The 13,430-nt window shown below is 52.5% G+C and overlaps 1 protein-coding gene across 2 annotated transcripts in view; it reads left to right on the top strand.

The window, feature by feature from the left end:
- TTC7A (tetratricopeptide repeat domain 7A) overlaps positions 1–13,430 on the top strand; it is a 119,957-nt gene that overhangs the window by 6,928 nt on the left and 99,599 nt on the right. For both annotated transcript variants that reach the window (XM_012638868.1, XM_012638869.1), the window contains exons 2-3: positions 679–842; positions 5,848–6,016. In XM_012638868.1, the coding sequence (XP_012494322.1) occupies positions 679–842; positions 5,848–6,016 (333 nt within the window). The remainder of the gene's footprint in view (positions 1–678; positions 843–5,847; positions 6,017–13,430) is intronic.

Below are 13,430 nucleotides of genomic sequence, written 5' to 3'. Positions count from 1 at the left end.
GTTGGAGGAGGCAGAAAATTCAACCAAGCAGTATAAATCACCTGCCAGGTGGCAAGGTATGCAAATGAGCTACCATATCTAAGAGAACTCCAGAAGGTGCAAGTACTAAACATATCTTGGTACACAAGTAGATCTGCTTCCCACTTTAACTCTTTCCCTTGGCTGCTAGGTTATCCTTGGGTCATGTTAAAATACCTTAAAAATGGAGAAAACGAATTATGGTTACACAGAAATCAAGAGCATGTGAAAATGCATTATTAAGCCACCTCATCGATTTTTTCCTCTTCAGTTGTTTGGGAAGAATTACTTCTTGGTTTTAGAACTTATTACCCACAGCAGGGCATATGTATAACTTTGTCCCTCATTTTAAATTCTGAAATTCTGGGAATTTGTCCCCATGTGCTGGGAACTCTGCCTCCCCAACCATTAAACTACAGCAGAAAATAAACCCAAAGGGGCAATTTGTACCTTGACCATGGTAGAATGCCTCTGTGTTTTTCTCCTTGAAGGCTCTTTAAATTTATGGAAAATGTGCCTGTATTTTCTCGGACCTGAGCCATTCCTGTGCTGAGTAGGGGTGGTTGGGTGGGTCCAGGGCCGTGTCCCACTCTCTATATCCACCTTGTTCAGGGCATCGCTGCTCCTACCACCCACTCTCATCTCTGCCTTGTCTTTCAGATGACTTTGGGAAATTGCTGCTGGCCGAGGCACTCCTGGAGCAGTGTTTAAAAGAGAACCATGCCAAAATAAAAGACTCCATCCCTTTGCTGGAGAAGAATGAGCCCAAGATGAATGAAGCCAAAAATTATCTCAGCAGTGTCCTTAACCACGGGAAGCTGTTGGTAAGTTGTCAGCCCCTGAGCCTGGGATCTCCTCTCAATTCTTCTCTCTTTCCTCCCATCTGCTGTCCAGCCTTCCCTGGGTCATTTGGTCACCTGAGCAACAAGTCTGTCTTAACTATGAGTTGCCCTTGCACATACAGCAGCCACTAGCTACATGTGGCACTTGCAATGTGGCTAGTCCAAATTGAGATGTGCTGTAAGAATAAAGCATACCTGGGATTTTGAAGACATAGTACAAACAAAAAGTGTAAAAGAGCATTAACTTTTTATATTGATTACATGTTCAAATGATAATATTTGGGGTATATTGGGTTAAAGAAAAGATATTATTAAAACTAATTTCACCTGTTTTTACCTTTTTGATGTGACTAACAAATCTTACTAGACATTTAGTTACACATGTGGCTCACATTTGCGGCTTAAGTTATATTTCTATTGGATAGTACTTGGCTGACCTACTATACGCCTGACCCTTTGGGCTCCTTGCGAGAGAGGGGGTCAGTGAGCCTGTGACCTAGTGAGAAGCAGGCAAACATGCAAGGTTGGCCAGGGACAGAAGAACTTCATAATAGGGCAAGCCAGTTGAAGTCCCGGTGCGTTCACTGAGCACCTACTGTGTGGAAGGCACTTAGGGGAGGTAGAGACGGGAGTATAGGCACAACTTTCTCTAGGCCTTTGCTGCTCAAAGTGTGGTCCACTCTCCAGCAGTGTGGGCATCGCTGGGGAGCTGGTTAGAAATGTGAAATCAGAATTGGAATCTGATTTTATCAAGATCTCCCAGTGATTCATACGTGTGCTAACATTTGGGGCTGTTCTAGATTACAATGAAGCCTGAGCTATAAAGGGGCATGGGTATGTCACTAGAGAGTCAAAGAGGAAGTGATTTTTCACAAGATGCTCCAAAGTAATACATTCACTTCCTTAAATATTTTATTTTGGTGTCCTATGTGCAAGGCGGTGTGTTATGCACCCTGAGGGTGATGGAGATGAGTCTGGCATGGACCCTACCCTCCAGGAGGCTGCAGGTTGTCCTGGGAAAAGTCCTATCAGCAAGAAAATGGCCTTTGTCCAGGAGTGGTGTACAAGAGGAGGCAAGTCCGGATCACTCCTCAGCATGACGTAGAGAGCAGACTCTGGCTGATGGCAGTGCTAGCATCGGACCCTGCTGGGCGCTGAATCTGGAGGGGGGGGTGCGCACAGAGATGGGGATGGGTGTTTCAAGCTGCGGAAGCAGTGTGTAATCTAAGGGTTCCTCTTATAAAGAATCTCATTAAAGTCAGTCAGTTTAGCAGGAGCAAAAGGGAATGGCAGGCAGTCAGGTTGTGAAGGTGCTTTGGGGCCAGGAGGTATGGGGCTTGTTCTGCAAGCCGTGGGGAAGAGGGGAGCCTGTACTGGAAGTTTAAGGTGGCTGCTTTTAGGCTCCGTGACAGGCATGTTTGCAGCACTAAGAGGTTCGTGTTGGGTTAAAATAGCTGCTTGACCCTGAGCATGTCCCTTGACCTCATGGGCCCTCCATTCCCCATCTGCTGGTTGAAAGACTTGGACCCAATTGGTGGGTTCCAAGCTTTTCCCACTAAGACCTCTTTTCATTTTTAAATTATTAAATTAATAATTAAATATTTAAAAGTGTGTTTGATATAAATGTGATTCTGGCTTATTGTAAAAAATTCAACCAAACCAGTAATTTGAATGATACATAAAAGCCCTTGTTCATCACCCTCAGCTCCGTGCTCACTTCCATCCTCAGATTTGAGCACTGGTCACAATCCGACTCACATCCCATACACATTTCTTTGTGCATTACAAACGTACATCCACACATAGAACTTCCTGTTCACAGGGTCATAGGATATGTATTTGGCAAGTCACTCTTTTTCACTGAGCACTTTCGCTTGGAGCTTTCTCCATGCCAGTGCCTCATTCTTTATATGGGCCGTATTGATTTGTTGTGACTACCACATCACATTTATGAAATACAAAATTTACAATGCTGTATTAAACAAGGCACTCATCGGCACCAACAACATGGAGCAAATCAGTGTTATCCAGGCCAAAGCCAAAACCTTGATGTTGATCAGGCAAAATAAAGTATTAAAAGTCATTAGTGGGATTCTCTATCTTATCCCCAAAGGTCAGGGAGTAGCCGGGATGATCTCTCTTGGCAGCGGGTGCACCCGCAGGTGGGTCCCCGCACATCCTGAGCAGCTCTGGTGGATGAGGAGAACTGGGAGAGGTGGTCCCGAGGCCCCTTCTGTGGCAGCTTGAAACCCTGTACTCTCAGGGATCGCTAAGATCCTGTCCAGCTCAGTTCCATGGAGGGTGGTGAAAACAAGCCACTTGTAGCCTCTGTTATCCACTGAGCTCCAGGCATCGCACCGTCCCGCGGAGGCCTCCCAGTAACCTTCTGCAAGGGTATTTCAAGACCTGGGGGAGGGGATCACTTAGCCAAGGACCACGCTGGCAGGTGCAGGACTTGAACCCAGGCCTTTTGTTTCCATATCCCAAGCTCTAATGCTCTCTGCCACTTGTTGGTGCCACCTCCCAAAGTACTGGCGTGGAAATAAAATAGTAACCGAGAAACTTGGATTAATGTCAAGGAAGATGACGGCACTCCTGCTTTTATAGTTCCCCTTTTACACCTGTGAAGTATTTCCTCCTCTCTTCTCTCCTCATACCTGGGTATCTCCAGGAGGTCATTCTTCCCCTTGTACTGACAGGGACAGTGAGGCAGAGAAAGAATAGGTGATACCTGATCCACACAGCAGAGGGCTTGTTCCCCTCACTGAGTGACTTTCTACACAGCATCCTCCCTCTGGGCCAGGGGTTCGGTTCCCTGACCCTTGGATTGACAAGACCATTTCAAATTCAAATGCACGGGTCCCACAGAGGGTAACCGACTTTTAATGTTGCCGAGTAAGGACATTAAAAAAGCAAAAAACAACACCGAAACTGTATCATATTCTATTATCATTGCTCCATAGAAGAAAAGACATCTTAACACTGAAAGACAAGGTGGATGTGCTTTTAGGACTGAGAGCAGCTTTTGAAATAGTAGAAATTTAGCTTTGTGCAACATTCACTGCACTGTGTTTAATTTTTCCCCCGGCCTGGTGGAAGCTCTGTTGTAAACTGTCATTGGTCCGCCAGGAACCGCCGATGGCCACACCCATCAGCTTGCTTGAAATGTGTCCTTCTGAGCCTTGCTGCCCTTCTCCCCATGTACGGTAGAAGAGGATAATAATAATAATTACTCATACCCTGTGTTTATCTAGCTCCTTTCTCAAGAAAAGTTCAAAGCTCTTTTCTGGACTTTGCCCTATTAATGCTGTCAGCTTCGCTGTGATGGGAGGCGAGGACTAGGCTTTATTATCTGTCCCTCGCCCATGAGGAAATTGCAGCCAGAGCAGGGAGGAAATGAGCCCATGGCTTGAGACCAGTGCAGGGAATGGCAGAGTCATTCATTGCCCTGCTTGGAGGGATTGTGGGTTGCATACTCTGGGGATGTGTAATCTGTGGCACTGGTCCAGGGAGTGGGTGGCCTATCTGGGGAGACTAGCAAATGCCCTTAAAAAATCCAGCTTTTGAGAGTTTATCAGTCACCAGATAGAGCAGGTCAGGTATGCAGGGGCTGAATGGACCTACTTGGTAGAGGCAGTGTAGCGGTTCAGCAGGAAGGAGCTCCCTGGTAGTCAGGGAGGCTTCCAGGAGGAGGTGGGCCTGAGCAAGGCCCCAAAGCATGGACAAGATCTAGATAGAACGAGGGGAAGGAGACCTGAGTATGCAAAGGGGGAATGTGTATTTACAAAAACCAAAAAGACCAGTGGGAAAGGGAAATTTGGCTTCCCCGGAGCCTGGCTTTACCCCATTCCATTTCTCTTAGTTGGGGTCACAGGTACCCCAGATTCTGGCTGCCCTGCAGGGAGACAGGGGCAGCACCTTCCTGCCAGTGACAGAGGCCAGGGGTGGGGGCCAGAGCTACGTCTCCAGGGAGCTTTGTGGACAGATTGGTGCCTGTGTGGCAGGGGCAGTGCCCAGGGCCTGGCTCAAAGGGGTTGTGGGCCAGCTGAGCACAGGAACAGAGGCGGGGGGCTGAGCAAATGGCCTCAGGAGGTAGGAGATCTCGAGTGGGACTGGGCTCATGTCCAAGGCTGGTGTGGCCCAGCCCAGGGCCGGCTCCGCCTCCCTCAGGCAGCAGCACCGGGCACTTGGGCTGGGAACAGGGCCCAAGCTAGGGCGGGGTGGCCAGGGCAGCCCAGACCTCTTCAGGCCCTAACAGAGGCCCCAAGAGTCCCTCTGTGGGGTGGAGAGTGGGCTGTAAGCAGCACTCGAGAAAGGAGAGGAAAGAAAACAGGTTTGAGTTCAGCCCCTTTTGGCCTCCTTGATTCTGCACTTTGACCTGCTTCTGATAGGCAGAGGAGGGTGACCCCACAGGCCCTTTCTGCCCCTCTTCTGTCCCACGCAGCCAATGTGGCTGTCACTCCCCACAAAGGTCCTGCTGCGGGGAGGTGGAGGCATAAGCTTCAGGGCCCTCATAGGCTCTCCCTGACGCCTTCAACTTAATTATGTATTTGCATAAATATGTATAGAAGAGGACCCCAAAAATTATAAGTTTTCAGGCTCTACAAAACTTGGCTCAGTCCCTGACTCCCCACTTGTGTTCAGAACAAGTGCCCAGCCTGGGCCGCAGCCTTTGGGGATTCAGGAGAGAGAGGACAGGTTGCCCAGTCTGCAAGCTCTCTGGGATCTAGGTGGGGGCACAAAACACTCACCCATGAAACAATTAGGGGCTCATATAAGAACTTCACGGAGAGCTACAAGGTAGCCTACGGACCACCAGTGTGGGGAGATGGGAGCCGTCGGCATGTGCTTGAGCAACAAGGGGGAGGAGGGGAGTTCTGAGCAGGGTCTTAGGCAACTCATGGTTCAAGGTTCAGCGGGTACCTGGTGGGGGACAGGCCAGAAGCTTTGGGGCAGGAGCCTGCTAACGTGGTCCTTGTGCTTTCAGCCGCAGTACATGTGCGAGGCCATGCTGATCCTGGGCAAGCTGCATTACCTGGAGGGCTCCTACCGAGATGCCATTAGCATGTATGCACGGGCCAGGATTGATGACATGTCCTTGGAGAACAAGCCCCTGTATCAGATGCGGCTGCTGTCAGAGGCTTTTGTCATCAAAGGTAGCTGTGGGCGCCGGTCTGGGCTCCCACCACCATGCACAGCTTGTTACCTTCTGGCCCCCAGGTGCCTGGAACAGGCAGTGGCTGTTGGCCAGTGGAGGCTGTGTCGGGGGCGGGGGGCTGCAGGGCCAGTGTCCAGATACTTCCCCCCTGCTAGCGCCCAGACACTGGTGTCCAGGGTGGGTGCTGGTGGAAACCAGCCAGGCGGACGGCAGCCAGGTGCCCAGGCAGGGATGTCAGAAGACTCAAGTTCTCGCCCTGGCTCTGCCAACAACTGGCTACCCAATGGGTGCCCTTAAGCAAGTCACCTCTCCACCTTTCTTGGCCTCAGTTTTCTTGTCTACAGGACAGTGTTGTCATACCTGCCCTTGTCACTACTGAGGGGAATCAGCTGAGTTGTGTGACCAGGTTGAGAAAGGCTGAAAAAGTGTGCTCTTCCACTGTCAGGCTGGCTCTGGTGACTGACAGTGGCCACAGACCAGGTGGTTGATGCTGTAGAGGGTCTGTCACTTCTCAGATATTTGCTGGGCGCCTGTTGGGAGCAGCTCAGGGAGCGGGTGCTGAGATCCAGGGATGGACAGTTCAGAACTAGTTTCTGCCCTGGAGGAGCTCACAGCCTTCCCAGGGCAAGGGGTACTCTGGGGAAACTCAGGGACGCGGGGCCAGTGATGCAGGAATTTCCTGAGGGGGACTGTGGACAGCCCAGCTGGAGAAATCATGCATTTAACTGACCCAGAATGTGTTAGATGTGAGTAAAAGTCCTAGCCCAAACTTTGTGCTTCAGGCTCCTTCTTCCCTGGATCCATAAGCTCTGGGATCACAGAGCGTGAAGGGTGGCTCTTGGTGCCAGTGAGGTCTTGGGAACCCCTCTGCCCAGCCTATTCCTACACAAACCAACCCCCAGAGAAAAGTCTGGGAAAGCCACATGTGGCCCTGTGGGGATTTCATGCCTGGCGTTAGTAGAATATGTGTCATATTCTTTCCTTTCATAGATGAAGACATTCTCTCCATCTTATATGTGGGGAAACTGAGGCTCAGAGGGGATACGTCCTTTGCCCAAAGTTACCCAGATTCATGGTGGAGCCAGGACTAGAACCTCCATTCTCTGACATTGGCCCTAAATAAGACCCCCCTACACACACACACGCCTTCCTCTGCTCCTCTGGGTCCCTATAGGAGTGACTGTGACATCTGTGGAGGGCATGCCCTCCTTGACTCTGGCTGGTGGGGCTTCCTGAGGGTGTTTGTCCACCCCTGAATCCTTGGGTCCCTTTCCCCTTGAGTGCGTGCCATCCCAGGAAACCTGGCAAGATTGTCACTCTGGGCAGACCCAGCGCCAGCCTGTGGGAGGGTAGGTGCCCATGGGAGGTGGCCCGGTCTGTGAGGGATCTTCTCCCTTTGCTCTCTCATCCCCCTCTCTGCACCTCTGGCACAGGCCAGTCTTGGGGGTGACTTTCATTTGGCGTTTGGGTCTTTGGGTCTCTTGGAAGCCACTTCTGCCACAGACGCCCTGAACCGAACACCCTTCCTTGGGTTTCCTTTTCAGTACTTTCTCCTGTAAACCTGGCTCAGTGTATATTGCTCCCTGTCTCCTGCTCTCTACTCTTTCCAGCATGCCTCCAGCTTTGGGGGAACACAGTCCTGGTGGTCAGAGGTCCTGCAGGGGAGGTAAGGAGCCGGGCGCTGCCGGCATGGGCTGCTCGGTCGCGGGCTGTGCTAGCTCCCTGTCCCCCAGTGACCGCACGTGGCCTCCCCTTGCCTGCCTCCTCTCTGCTGTCCTCCCTGTCCTGTTGCCGTGACTACGCCTGCTGCTTGGCATGCTGAGGTTCGCCTGACCCTGCGCGTGCTTGAGACCATGCACGAGGCTGCCAGGGTGTGCATGATGTTGATTTTCCAGGGTTTGGGGGGATCTGGTGGGTTTCCCCACGCAGGGTAGAGGCCACACCCGAAAGGGGGTGAGGACACTGGCCATTGGTCCTGACTCCATCTGCAAGCATGAGCGTGGTGGCTGCAGGGCCCACAGAGTTCACATGATGACAATGTTTATGGAGCCGTCTCCGTGCCAAGTGTGCCCTCACCAAATCCCCACAGTTACCCCCGTGGCAGTGTTCTCTCCCCTCCATCCCACAGGTGAGGAATGAAGGCTGGAAGAGGTGAGGCGACTCATGCCAGTCTCACAAGAAGTGGCAGAGCAGGATTTGAACCCAGGCAGCCAGAGTGTGTACATGCTCTGTGTTGCTGCTCACAGTCCTAGGCTGAAAGGAGTCAGAAGTCATCTAGGCCGAACCCTCATGTTACAGATGAGAAAACTGAGGCTGACAAAAGGGAAGCAGCTTACCCAGGACACCAGTCAGCTCGTGTGTGAACTAGGATCCTCTGCCCCCAGGCAGCCTCTGGCCTTGGGCTCTATTCGATCTGCAGGAGCCTGACTGACCCACTCTGAGCGCTCCTGGCCGGGCTCTTATGCCATGGCTTTCGTTACCATGTTGCATTGGATTCTGCTCTGTGGTTCCATTTGATACCATCTGGTGGGGCAGGGAGTTTGGGTCTCAGGTGCACCTGGCTAAAGGGAGGAGGACAGGGCCGGTGTGTTGCAGGGGGCCTGAGATGGCCAGGCTGGGGGTCTCAGTGGGGCCCGAGTATGGGCATTTCCCACATGGAGCTGCTGCTCTTGTTAGGGAGGTCAGCGGCAGGCTCTGTGTCCCTGCACCCCGACCCTCCCAAGACATGAAACGCACTCCGCTCACCCTCCTTCCCCTTCAGAGCAGAGGGGCTTGGCCGAGGGACCCTCTGAGGCATCGCTCAAGTGGAAAGTGACGTGCATCTGCGTGTTAGACCCAAAGGTGCTGTGTGATTCTCAGGGAGGCTTTGGACCCCAACCTGGGAGATTGGGGAAAAGGGGCAGGTGCAGCTTGCCCAGCAGGCAGAGGCGTTATGGCGGGTCCGCGTGTATACGGTGGGGGTATATGACCCCTCCGCCTTTTCCCATGTCGAGTTTGTTTAGACAATGTAGAAAACCACATTTTCTCCACTAAGTTAGAAAAGTAAATCACCTTGATGAGATGACTGTCATTTCCATGTCTGAGTGGTCTGTGCCCAGCCACCAGTACTCTCTGTCCCCCAGCATTTTAGTCACACCTGTGCCCAGACGGACCAGGTCCTGCCAGGAGTAGAAGACTGGATTTTAGAGCCTCTCAGTGGCACCTGGGAGGCAGGCTGGGCCCTGCAGAGGCTCTGGCTTTGGAGGAAGAACACCTCTTCCTGGGTCCTGCCTCTAGCTCCTCCTGGCTGCAGAGCAGCAGTCATGTTGACTTGTCTGTCACTCAGTAATGCCTTGTCCTATGGCCAGCTGCTCCCAGGTCACCTGCAGGCCCTGAGCAGAGCTGAGAGCCCCTCCCCTGCCTATCAGAATCCTCCATTCAGTCCTTCATTCCCCAAGTACCAATTTTCTGAGCCTCTCTGGTGCACCTGACATTTGGTGGCATTCCCAGAAACATGAGGTGCAGACCCTTTTCTCTGGAAGCTGAGCATCTGATGTGTGTGCATGTGAGGGTGAGGGGTGAGGGGGCAGGATTATCGCTTGTGCACCACCCAGGAGCTTGTTAGAAATGCAAATTCTCCGGCCCTTCCTCAAACCTACTGAATCAGAATCTGTACCTTAGCAATGTTCCCGTGTATACACATTACAGCTGGAGAAACTCTGCCCTGGAACACCTGTTTAATAAATGTTTGTTGACTGATGGGTTAACCTTCATCTCTACTCTGTAAAATGATAGGTGGTTGTTACGCCCATTTTATAGTTGAGAAACTACGGCTTGCCCAAGGTCTATAGCCTGTAAGTAGCATTGCTGGCCAGATGGATGTCTCCAAAGTTTGCATCCTGCCCATAACAGAGGAGCCCACGAAAGGGTGAAAGGAAGCAGATTATAGTTAGCTCCAAGACAGGTTCACACAGATAAGGACTTTCTCCTCTCTGAGCCTTCTTTAGCTCTGGGTCGAGTAGGAGCCACGGCCCTGGTGAAGCTTTGCACCGCTTTCCCTGGGGTCTGCTTTCCCAGGGCCGGTGGTTTGTGGGTGAGTTGTTCAGAAAACTCGCTTTTATATTTCAACTTAGCGTCGGTCATCTTGGTCCAGGGTGGAAGCTCCTCTCCGACCCCATTCCCCCGGCCCTGCTATGGCCCCTTTGTGACTGTCCTCTGACCAAGCTTGTCAGACCAGGGGAAGGCCCTGGGAAAGGAAGGTTCCTGGCCCATTCCAGGTGACAGATATATACTCTGCATGGGGCAGTCCCACTGCCATCTAGTTTGTTTGAGGAAGGAACATCTTCCATTTACTCTGTATTAAAAACACTCTAGAATCCTCTGGTTTCGAGGGCCTCCTGGGAAGGCCTGTCTGCAGTGCTGCCCCGTCTCGTGAAGCCCTTGGTAGAGCCCTGTGCACTTGAGTCTGTGTGCTCGTGGCTGCCGGCCCTGGCTTCCACTGAACTCCAGGTCCCTGAGGACGGTGGTCATTTCTTCTGCGCCCTCATCCAATCTTCTCTTCCTCTTCTGCCTTCCCAGAGCACCACATGTCAGCCACACGAGGTCTGCTCCTGGTGCCTGGCGTGATCCATGAAGTTCTTCCCTGCTCTTTTTCTTGGGCCGTTGTCCTTGCCTGTCACACGATTTTCTTTACTCTGCGTGTAGATGAGTCCTCATATTCCCCTGGGACACAGTTCAGGTGCCAGGAGCTCCCCTTGGCTGTTCAGCCTGCAGCGTTCTCTCCCTCCTCCCAGCTCTCTCGGACCTCGGCCTGACGCGTGCACACCACCCTCCCCGGTTGGAGGTCAGTATGTCCCTCCCACCAGCAGTCTGGCCCCTGTCGTTGTATCTCCCGTGGTTTCTGGCCCACCTCCTACAGGAGAGAGTAAAATTTGCCAGCGGTTGACTCAGCAGGCAGCTGCTGGGGGTGTCAAGATGAACAGTTAGGGTCCCTTCCTTTGAGGGAGTGGAGGTGGTGAGTAAAGCTGCCCCTAGTGTGATGTGGCTCTGGGAGAAGCAGCTGTTTGGGAGGAACACCCAGAGGTGGCGGGTCTGCAGCTTATTACCCCGGCCTGCTGGGACAAGCTAGCGGACTTCCTCCTGGCCGTGGTGTCTTGGCCATGTGGTTGCCCTCAGTTCTGTCCCATGGGAAGTTCTGCCTTGATTCAGCCTTTTGGCCACCTGAGAGTGGCATTTGTGAAGAGTCCCCTCTGGACTGCTGCCCCTGGGCAAGCTAGGCTCGGTGAGAGTACGACACTCAATTACCTTAAGGGTGGAGTGGTCTGCGGCCTTGTCTGCCAGGTTCGGGGTCTGTCTGGCTCTACAGCTCCCTGAACCCCACAGTCATAAGCCTTCAGGCGATTGGCGTTGGATCATCTTCATGGATGAGAACCCAGAGCCAGAGATTGTGCTGACTCAGAGTCCTTGGATCCAGATCCAGGCCTCAGGGCCCCTCTCAGCCCGCCCGGCCCTCAGTGAACTGGGCTGGGGGCATGTGCCTGAGCTCTCTGGCAGCGTGGTGGGAGCTGCGGCAGGGGGCCTTGTGAGGTCTTGGTGGGGGCAGGCCTTTCCCAGGCTCCAGCCTTATCTCCTAATAGAGTCCTGGCTCCTCTGACACTGCCTTCAGCTGGGGCAGAGAATTTCCAACTCCAATTGTCTGACTTGACTCTTGGCTCTCTTGGATTGTTGCACACAGGCAAAAAGGGCCCCTCAGCAAAGCTTTGTCATTCAGAGAGGCTGCCGGGAGTGAAACTTGTAAGGTTTACTTTTTGTAGATCTTACCCTGGGCCCCAAGAAGTATCCGGTATAGGCCGATATCCTGAAATGTCCTGTCTACATGCCCTAAAGCTCCAGCCTCCATGGCCCAGGGTCTCACCTCAGGACAGAGCAGGTTATTTCAGCAGCTGTGCTAGCTACTGCTGTGTATCTGGAATTATAATCTCTTCTCTGGAACATGGCAAAATCCTTCCTGCCCCTGCCTGACCTCAGCCCAGCCAATCCTGTATTTCAGGAGTTGATACCATGCTTCTGGGGATCGGTTTCTATATAATCAGAGTTATAGTCGCAATGACAAAATGTAACTCCAACTAGCTGGAAAAGTAACAACAAAAAAGGGGAAGGAGGGACTGGATATTTAGGGGCCCATGTAACTAGAGAGTTATTTGGGTAGACTGCATCAGGCATAGCTGGATCCAGGGGCTCAAAGAGTGTGTTGAGGTCTTTCTCAGCAGCTCTGGGTTACTGGTCCTTGCAGCACAGCACTCACAGCCTCAGAAGGAGAGGCCGGGGGAAGGTCGTCGTGGAGCTGGCTTGTTCTCATGCCAGTGTGGCGACCAGTAAGTACGTAGGATACTGGGTTGGTTCCAGGAGTGGGATTTCTTCCGCCTGAATCTTGTGGACTGAGTTAGAGAACTGGTTCCTCAAAGGAAAATCAGGGTGCTGTTACCCAAGTGGGTGAAAGGGTTGTAGGCAGAGCCTCGGAGCACAGGCAGAAATAAGTGATTCACTGCAGGTTACACCCGTGGTGGCAGGGTCGGGATTTGAACTTGCCTCTGACTCCAGATTTCCGCCTCATCCCTGATGCCCAAGGCGTACTTGTTTGGTTGAGCCGTTCTGTTCCAGAGAGGGAGGTGAGTGACATCCAGCTAGGTGTGGAGGCTTCCTGGGTGAGCTGGGCGGTGATCCTGGCCTTGAGGATGAAACATCCACAGCCGAGTGGAAGAGGTGCCTTCCGGGTGAGGGAGGCCGCGGGGCAGTGGAGGTGGCTTGTTTGGAGGTGGGTGAAATCACACCCCCTTGGAGCCGAGGGGGGCGAGTGTGGGAGGGATTGGGGAATGAGCACGAGGGCCAGGTAGGCCCCACAAGAGGGCACTGAGAGTGGAGAGCCTGGCAGTAAGGCTCAGGGTATCCCTTTTTGCTGGTGTTCTAGAACTTTAGCCGCTGGTTGCCACACCACGAGGTATGGCACAGCCCCTTCCCTCTCGGATCGGGCTCACCTGTTTGTCAGCATAGCGCCTGGGCCAGTCTTCTGTAGGGTCCGGAGCTGAGCGGTCTGGGCCCTAGACCTAGAATGAAGGCTTTGTGGATTCAGGGTAACACATTGTCCTCTTTTCTTGTTGGTTTAAGCCCTGGCTTTGGTCGGCATCCAGGATGCTTCAGGGCCTCCTCTTTCAACATCTCAAGCCTTAGCTGGTTCGGCCCCAGGAAGCCCTGGTGCCATTGCCTACCACAGAGGGCTGCCAGGGCAAGCGGCTTCCTCCTCCTGTCCTTAGGCCTGTGTTCCTTCCGTTTCTCCGGCACTAATACTTTAGGAGTCATTTTCCAATACATGTCTATTACACTGTAAGTAGCTTCATAGCATTTCATTGTGAGGATCTATCATATCATAATTTTGT

The sequence above is a fragment of the Propithecus coquereli genome, unplaced genomic scaffold (genome assembly GCF_000956105.1).
Source record: "Propithecus coquereli isolate 6110/MARCELLA unplaced genomic scaffold, Pcoq_1.0 Scaffold136, whole genome shotgun sequence".
NCBI classification, from domain to species: domain Eukaryota; kingdom Metazoa; phylum Chordata; class Mammalia; order Primates; family Indriidae; genus Propithecus; species Propithecus coquereli.
This window is presented reverse-complemented; position numbering and strand designations above follow the sequence as displayed.